At 44.0% G+C, this 9,261-nt stretch overlaps 1 protein-coding gene across 2 annotated transcripts in view; it reads right to left on the reverse strand.

Annotated features, from left to right (window-relative positions):
• The window catches only part of PLEKHM3 (pleckstrin homology domain containing M3), a 95,758-nt gene that overhangs the window by 23,933 nt on the left and 62,564 nt on the right, over positions 1 to 9,261 (reverse strand). The window contains exon 7 of one of the 2 annotated variants that reach the window (XM_009284642.2): positions 7,647 to 7,711. The exons of the other annotated variant lie outside the window; for it this stretch is intronic. Within the exon in view, the coding sequence (XP_009282917.1) occupies positions 7,679 to 7,711 (33 nt within the window). The 3' untranslated portion in view covers positions 7,647 to 7,678. Of the gene's footprint in view, positions 1 to 7,646; positions 7,712 to 9,261 lie in introns of those variants that run through there. 2 annotated transcript variants of the gene reach the window in all.

Consider the following 9,261-nt stretch of genomic DNA (forward strand, 5'->3'; position numbering starts at 1 on the left):
AGAAAATAAAAAGAGTGGGAGGTAGGGGGGGGGGGAGGAAGGACCTCAAGAGGCCATCTTGGCAGAGACAGCAACATCTATGTCATTCTTTACAGCTGTATCTGTTACTAAAGCCCTTCAGTGATGGAGACTCCACAGCCCCCATGCAGTCTAACACAGCACATGTCTCTTCCCACTGTCGGGAGTCACTCCTGAGCTTTGACCTGAACCTTTCCTAAGGACATTTCAGTTTACAAAATAAGCTGACAAAATAGAGAAACTGTGAAATCACACACTACGAGCTGCAAAACAGTCTATGGCATTTCATACGAAATGTGGAAATTTAGCACAAAACTAAGTTAAGAGTATGCCAAAGGAACAGAAACCAAAAATTTCACCATAAACTTATACCTGTAGCATAATACAGCCTCAACATGCACCTGCAAAGGCTTAAAAATATATTCCTGCCTCTCTCAAAAAAAAAAAAAAAAAAAAAAAAAAGAGCATCAAGCTTAAAACAAGTTAAAATTTGCTGAGTTCAGATTCTCTTCTACTTAACAGCACACATCAAGAGCAAGGTCTGTCTTCTAATCCAAATTCTTTGTAGCGCAAGCAATTGTTTCATTGTCTGAAATTAAGGGTGAAAGGTGATTGATGATGGCATCCTCGTCAGCACTTGATGGAGGGTAAAATGCACCTTTCTCTTCCTAAACTGGTCAAGGAACCCATCCCAACAGGATTCTGGACATGGGGCCATGCTTTTACAGTTCGCTTACCACTGCTGCACCTGGAATATATTGGGGTATGCTGCTTGGTGATAACGGGAGGAAAATACTTGTGTTCGGAGGCCCAAAGCAAGTTGTGTCTCTGAATAGCCCCAGTGTTCAGATCAGAATCACTGTCCACCTCTGTGGATCTGGAAAAAACACTTCTCTAAGCTACCACAGGACAGAAAGCTGTGGCTTTTCATACTGCAGCTCCTAACTGCGTGTCTCGCGTTAGGAATTGTATAAAAATACACACCCATATGTACACACTTAAAAGACAGGCCCTGCCCTCAAAGCACTTACAATTTAAACCAACAAAACGAACACTGCTTTTTACACTAACTGCCACATATCTCCCACCCTAAATGGGACAAACTGTGTTTTGGAGGAGCCTCCCGTGCAGGCTCCCTGCCCACATTGCACACTGCAGAGAGCATCCCTCCAGCCAGAGTACCTCCACCCTGCAGGTGCCGGGGCTGCCGGGGAGGGGAGAGGAGAAGCCAGGAGAGCCAGCAGGAGCAGCAACCTGCCCCGCTGCCCAGCCTCCTGCACCCGGCTCGGGAAAGCTGAGGTAGTATTGGCAAGCAAAAGGGGAAGGCAGAGACTTGTCTGTAGCAGTGGGAGAAACTGAAAGGCTACACAGTATCTGAACACATGCCAAAGGGGTGTTGGGACAATTATTTTAGATGATTTCTAGAATAGAGGCTTTTCATACAAGTCAAAGTTATAAATAAAGGTAAATCAAACTTTCTTCTCTGTACATCTTTGTGCTACTGTTCAGTTGGGTAGCAGTATAAATACAAAGAAATAATTATGCTCTGTATGAGTGAGGTGGGGGGGAAATATGGGGACTGCCGAACGCTAGCAGACAAGCCAACATTGGCAACGGCTGCAAGATCCTTGGGAGGCAGGAAGACACGATGCATATGCACTGGGTTATGTTTTTCCTGATTCAGCAGGAAGATAGAGAAGATGAAAGGCAGCAGGGGCTATGGTACGAGTTGAAATCCCTTTGGATACATCACATTAATATGATCATGAAGGCAATGTGTGATCAGTCAAAGTTTAACTACTTGTCAGGAGAGCTGCTGGCCCCCAAAGGTTTCCTGATCCTTCTATCCAAAGACTGGAAGTTACTCATAGTTCCCTCACTCTATCAAGGTGATGTTTTCAGAAACAAGCGAGCAGCCAGCTGTCTCCAGAGAATAAGAACTAGAAAGGCCATAGACCACAGCATCCTCCAGAGGCAGAGAAATCCTCCTCAGTAGCCCACTATGTGCACAACAGGGCCATTGCCCACAGACAACTTCCAGGAGCAGCAACGTGTTGCCCAGGGGACTCTCACTGGTATCCCTGTGCCCTACCTTCATGACACATTTCTGAGCCCGCGACGCTGCCCTGCTCCAGAGGAGAGGCAGTCCCCTCATCTCTGACACGTGCTGAGCTACAGCTCTGTCCTGACCCCATCCCGCATCCAAGCTCTCCGGGCCAAGTACAATGCTGGCAGAAGTCCACCTCTGAAGGCCCCCACTCCCCAGCCCTAGCCTTGCCCCTAAACCTCCTCCTCCCATACAGCACAGTACAGGGGGTCCAAAACTCCAGCCTATCACACACAGCAGAGAGAAGTCAAGTCACTTTGTCTTCCCTTTTCAGTCAACAAAGACTCCTTGTATGAGAACATACTTACCAGCATGAAGGAGGGTTGCACAAACTAGTCCCACGGGAGAGCAATGTAAGTGAGCACAGTGTTGCAATATATATGTTTTCATATTAAAAACCAAACTAGAAAAGTGGCCAAGGTAACAGTGGCAGAACTTCCTGTCTCTCTTGAGAGTTCTAACCCAGAGAGATGGTAACCTAAACTCACGGCTTGTAGTAACTTTCTGTTTGGAAAACGGAACAAGACAAAAAAAATGCACAAAGAAACCCTAATACAAAATTAGTTAGAGTTTGTTCCAGCTCCTGACAGTTGTTCAGATTAGAAAAGACATAATAGAAGTCTCTGACTGGGTGTCACTGAAAAGCAATCAAATATTGATTAGACCAGGTAAGCATGGAAGTCCCCTCCAAACTCAGACTGTGTCTGGAAACGGAAGGAAAAATGAGTCAGCTGTAATTCACTATTGCTTCAAGTAATGCCTCCATAGCCTTTTGCCCACTATTAGACCAGGTCCACAGAAATATCCAACCTTTGCATCATGGCCACATAAATCAACACTGAAATCTATTAGACATGATGAAATTTCTGGACAGGAGAGAAAAAAAAGTACAGTTTTCAGACATTTCTTAGGGCAGTGAGTGTTTGTTTTGAGGGCAGGGCTCCTGTCAGCAATGCTAGCTAAGAAGTAAAAGGTAAGGAGTAAGACCTCCATCCCTGCAGGAGTCTATGTTGTGAATTTGAGTGAGGGTCATCAAATCTCCTACTCTGTGCATTTTTACCAACTTCTAAAAGTGCAGCAGACGTTTACATAGCATGGAGATCATAAATACCTTTGATCACCTACATAAGGACTGTCAAGACAGGTGGTAAATGGGATATAGCTTGCCGAGCTTTCAGATACGCTGTTCTGCTCGATGTGAGGAACTGCTTAAGTTAACAAGTCCAAATTCTGAAAAGTGTCACGGTATGTTAAACCACTTCAAGGGTTTCTGGATTAAAATAATTGTTAGATTAAATTTGCTAGTCTGGGTAATTTCCAACATATGATAATGAAAGTAAAATCAGAAGCAGTTAAAAAAATATTTTTTTCTTCTATTAAGATCCAAGATAATGGAGAATCAACAGATGAAGGATATTTTAAAAGAAGCTATCCAGAATCTAAGAGAAGGAAGAGAAATCTACATCTCTATATTCTGCCAGCTCTGACACAAGGGACAGCCAACAACCATAGGCATCATGAACAGCACGTCTAGGAACACCGTCACTTCACTGTGGCTAAGTGATCAGGGAATAAACACTGAGAAGGGAGCTAGAAATGTCCCCAACTCTCCTGAATCTTCAGACCTGGACCTGTAATTTCTTCATGTACCAGAAGCACAGGAGAGAACCCTGGTTATTATCCTCATAGAGAAGTATCTGTTGCTACTGCTCTGCTTAAGAGCCCCACCACCAGGATTTACTATTCCAGGTAAAGTGGTGAAAATACTGTAAAACTCAGGTCCTGTATCACTGCCACTGTGAGACAAGCTAAATTTGCCAAATGGCTTTGTGACCCCACCCTTGTAAATCAGCTTGTTAATCATTATCGTCATAGAGGTGATAAAGTTGTTTTATAAGCCAACACTGAAGCAGTAACTTTAACTACTTATGTAGGGGCTGGTGTATTTCTCTGCAGATACAATTTATTAGAAGGTACTCTCTTTAAAGACACAGGCTTGCCTTGTAACCTTCTTCTGGAGCACCAAGCAATCTGTTTCACTTATTCCTCCAGCCTGATTTACATGTCAGACACAAGTGACGCCTGGAGGGGATGGGTTAAGTGATATGAAATCCTTAAACCACCTTGAACTACAGGTTCAAATCTCAACTGGATTGTCCCAGCCTCTCCTCCTGACAGAACAAAATTTATGATTATTTCTCAAGGCCAGACACACACTTGGCTCTATCTGAGAGACAGACACAGACAGAATTTGCCAGGAGGCACTGACGCAATGCAGAAGAGACATGAAAAGGCCAAGAGGCACTGAGAAAATAGAAGGGGTGGTAGACATGAAGCTCATTCACCATACCCAATTACATACACTGAAGAGATAGAAAGTCCTTTAATTATTGGGATTAGTGTCACGAGCATGCCTGGCAGAAGGAAGCTATCTGAAGGAGCAGTCAACAATCGTGCAGAGCTTTCCACCATCCTCTAAAGACAAGGTTTCTGCCTCTTCCTGGTTGTTTCCTTTCTACCTCTCCAGAAACAGCTAGTCTGAATCAAGCCTTTTGCTAACAAGCTCAGAGGTAAGCTCCAGCTTTGCCTAGACTTCAGAGTACCACAGAGAATGTGCTTCCTGGACTGAATGAAAGGGAAAATAAAATCTCCTGAACAGATCGGCTTGGATTCACCACTGTGCTCACTACCCTCCAGATTCCACTGGTGGAAGCTTTGGGGGGGAGGACTAAACACTCAGTAAACCTTCTTCACCTCCGGGACAGATGAGAAATATGCTTTTGAAAGAACTACCAATGATATAAGAAAATAGGGCTAGAAAAAACACTTCTAGAAACCTCCAGTTTATTCCTCAACCCTGTGGCACAACCAACTGACAGATGACTGTCTGACTTGCTTAAAAACTTCTCACCAGAGATCCCACAACTCTTCAGCACTCAAAACAGCTGGGAAGTTGTTCCTAATACCTGCCTCAGATCTCTTTTGCTACAGTCACCTATCTTTGTTTCACACTCTACCTCCTATCCTTACACTGCGCAATCTGTTTCAGAAACCATTTTCTGACACATTCTCTTCTCTGTCACAGGTGATCTCTGTCACAAGCCGGGAAAAGCAAAAGCAGATTGGGGTGCAGGAAAGCTACAATGGTTGCCTTTGCCTATTTGCTAACTGGAGAACAAGCAGGTATTTTCCACATTCGTTGAGCGTGGAGATTGGGCATTAAAGCGCAAAGGGTAAATGGAAACTCCGCCCCATGACAGATTTCAGCAGGGTCGGGATTTCTGCGATGAAAACATGGACTTGGAGACAAGCATGCTACAATATGCTTACCTAAGGATAATGCAAGCTACAGAGAAAAGAAAGGGAAAACATTCCCTGGCTGGGAAGTTCCTAGTCATTTATATCCAAGGAACAGACAATGCTCGCGGACTGCTAATTTCCTTGAGGATTTTTTCCCTTCCGTTTGCCAGATTCTTAACACCGCGAATTCTTGTTACGATTTCAATGCACAATTAATCTTTAGGTCAGAGGAAAGGGAAATGGAAGGAGGAAGGATGAACATGAGGTAAAAGCCCCAGGGAGGCAGATATCAGATCTCAGCTCTGCCCCATCTTTTGTGCAATATACTGGTCTGGTCAGCTTTCCTTGCTCCATTTTGACTCCCAGTCATCTCTTTCAGATTGCCTGCCTTGTTTATTTAAATTGCAAGTGACTTAAGGGCAGAATGATTTCTTAGTATTTGTGTGCATGCACACTAGAATCAGTCACTATGCACTGCTGTAAAACAAATTAAAAAAGAACACAGCAGTGACTTCAGGAGAGCCCCATCTTTTGTTGCTACAGCCATGCTATAGGCCACAATCCCAGCTTCTGACAGTAAGGGTGATAGCGCCCCATCCTCTCTCTCCTCTTCCCTTTACAGCCTTTGCAGGTCCCTGGCTGTCCCAAAGGCCTGTTCAGCCTGTGGTACAGGTGGCAGCAGGGTGGACAGGAGCAGGTGAAGCCAGGGACTCCGTTCATCCACTGCTGGCACCAGCGCGAGGTGCTGGCTCTGACACACGACACCATTTTGCCATCACTGGCCTTGACACAGGCAAAGCAACATCGCGCAGCCACACATTGTGCTGTGCTAACTCACCACCCACACAGGGCAGAGAACATCCTGAAAGGAAACCTGGTGATAAACACTGTGAAGAACAAAAAACCCCACAAAACCAACCACCGAATAAATCAAACTAAAGCAGAAATGAGCGAGAATTTGAATAAAAAGAAATCACAAGCTCCCTTTGACTTCTTTGCACCAGGCAGTTCGCACTGACGGCAGAACCATCTGCTGTTCATGGTCCTTCCAAACCAGACCATTCAACATGTTGCACTTTAATTTGGTATTAAAGTGATATTCCACAAATTAGCCACTAATTTTAATAGGCACTGGGAAGAGGAGAAAAAATAAAACGAGGTCAAGAGCAAATGCTGCTAATCTGTGACAAGCACATATAGGCAGGGGACAAGGTGAAGACGGATTTTCACATTGGTTGGGGGAGAGGAACAAACTGGTGACAGTCCAAGTGAATTTATAGCAGGAGGCAGAAAGGATGACAAGGTCCTTCCAAGCCCTCCCCCACTCCTCTCATGGAAAGGAAGAAAAGCCTGAAATTTCAGCAGGTCTCTGGGTGCAAGCTGACACAAATGAGAAAGAGATGGAATTGTCTCAGTATAAACAACACGCCTGGAAATCACTTGTGCCAGCTCCCCAGCCAGCCCTGCAACAAGACTCCAGCCCCACAACTTCTGTCTTCACGCTCACTGTGTTTCAGTCGTGTTTCCTCCTTTCTCCTTCCCTCAAGGTTTCCAGGCAGCTACATGTCAATTTTGTCACACCCCGAGTTCTCCTAATCTTGTTGCAGGGATGAATTATAGGTTGTTTTAAGAAACAGGTATTCAAGCAAAGGTTAAAGGCTGTTTTAATCAAACAAGGTTGAAAGAGTACCAGGAATTTGGCTGGTAGAGAACAGAAAGCACTTTCCTTAGCTTAAAAACATACGTGACTCTAAATATACACACAAGCAAATATGCATTCAAGCAGAGAATACATATGTGCACTTTTTTTTTTGCCCTTTTTTAAATTTTTTTGAGATTAAGCAGGCAATTGCATGCAGAGATATTAACTGACTCTACATGCCCACTGAGTAAAATGTTATTTCATGAGTGATATCACAAAATTAGAAACTTTCCTGCCTTGCACAGGACTGGATGAGGGAATTTTAAGGAGGAGTCCTCTGAAGGATTGTTAGAACAAGAAAGCAACATACCAAGAAAATGGCTAGGGTTACTCCGAAAAAAACCTCTGTGAGTGCAAAGTACATTTAAAAAAAACTTCTAAAAAAATTTTTCTTCTCTTGTCCAAGCAGGTAGCCCTGAGACAGTATTTTATTTCCTCGGGAAATTTGGTTTCTTGGGACGTTATTCCTTGAGATATGTCCAGCTGCCTCTCCTGAATAGACATTTTATGTGAAGTACAGCAATGAGGTTAGAGCCCAATCTTTCACACTGCTAACTCTGATCTCCAGTATTGGGCCTTTCATTCTGCACAGCAAAAAAAGAACAGAAGAAACCTGGTTAGCACAAAGCACTAGAAAAGGGGTAGCCTATATTGCTACTGCCTCTTCTAGGGGCTGAAAAAATTAAAGTATCTCTGGATATCTCAACTCAGAAGCTCCTGCGAGCCACTGGCACCACTGCTGGGTTGTTTTAAACAGAGTTTCATTCTAAAAAGCCACACTTACTCCAAGCGGCCTAGAATACATATTCACATGGAAAAGCACCACATGTATTTAATAAGCCCTGTTGAAAACTCTGGTTTCAAGCAGCACAAAAAACAGTTCTGCTATTAAAAACATCTATTAACAATCTTGCTATATCTCCACACTTTGCCTCCAAGACTTTAACACACCTAACTCAGATGAATTTGTCTTCCTGGCTGCCACTTGCCTAAATGCTCCTGGCCAGCTCTTCACCCACAAGCCTGGTCAGCTCTGCCATGCTCTCCGCCTAACCACAAGCCATTCTAAATGACAGCAACTCCCTTCCCCAGCAGAGCTGCGGTAAAAAGGAAACACCAGTAAGATCATTGTCATTACCACTAATTGTAAGCAGAGCTGTCAGCACTTTGGGGAATTATACACACACCTGGAATATCAGCTAACCTGAAGTTTCCTGTTCTGCTGAAAGGCAGCCCAGTGCTAGCAAACTCCAGGGAGTGACAGAAATGAGTGATAAAGGAGCCATAGCCACAGGAAAGTATACAAGCTGTTTAATTGCTGTTTTGCTATCAGACCTTTTAATATTTACGGAAATGTATATTGTGTGTTTTTCCCATCCTAGGACTATTTTCATATTCTTCTGCTAATACAGTTACCACAATCGTACAGGCACAGGTCGTAAAGGAAGGACATAAAGATGGCTATTAGCTTTATGTTGTTATGGTCCAAGATGCATGTTTACATAGTTCAAGTACAGAATTATATAAGTGCCTTCAAATCTTAATGTATTTAAATTTTAAATTTAAATGAAATTAAACATATTTGTGTCAAAACTGCTTCCATGAAGAGAAAAAGACAGGTCATTGTCATAGGAGACTCCCTTCTGAAGGGAACAGAGGGCCCAATATGCAGACCGGACTCACTTCTTAGGGAAGTCTGCTGCCTCCCTGGGGCCTGGGTTACAGATGTGAAAAGAAAGCTTCCTGCCCTGGAACAGCCCTCGGATTACTATCCATTATTGATTTTTCAGGTAGGCAGCGATGAAGTTGCAACTAGAAGTCCAAGGGCAATCAAGAGAGACTTCAGGGCCTCGGGACGACTGGTTAAGGGATCAGGAGCACAAGTAGTGTTCTCCTCTATCCTTCCAGTTGCAGGGAATGATGAGGGAAGAAACAGGAAGAGCCAGCAGATCAATACCTGGCTCCAAGTCTGGCATCACCGGCAGAATTTTGGGCTTTTTGATCATGAGTCGGTCTACACGACACCAGGCCTGCTGGCGACAGGCGGGGTGCACCTGTCTCAAAGGGGGAAAGGGATCTTTGCGCAGGAGTTAGCAGGGCTCATTGAAAGAGCTTTAAACTAGATTTGAAGGGG

This window comes from Aptenodytes forsteri, unplaced genomic scaffold (assembly GCF_000699145.1).
Source record: "Aptenodytes forsteri isolate BGI_AS27 unplaced genomic scaffold, ASM69914v1 Scaffold183, whole genome shotgun sequence".
In the NCBI taxonomy this organism is placed as follows: Eukaryota; Metazoa; Chordata; class Aves; order Sphenisciformes; family Spheniscidae; genus Aptenodytes; species Aptenodytes forsteri.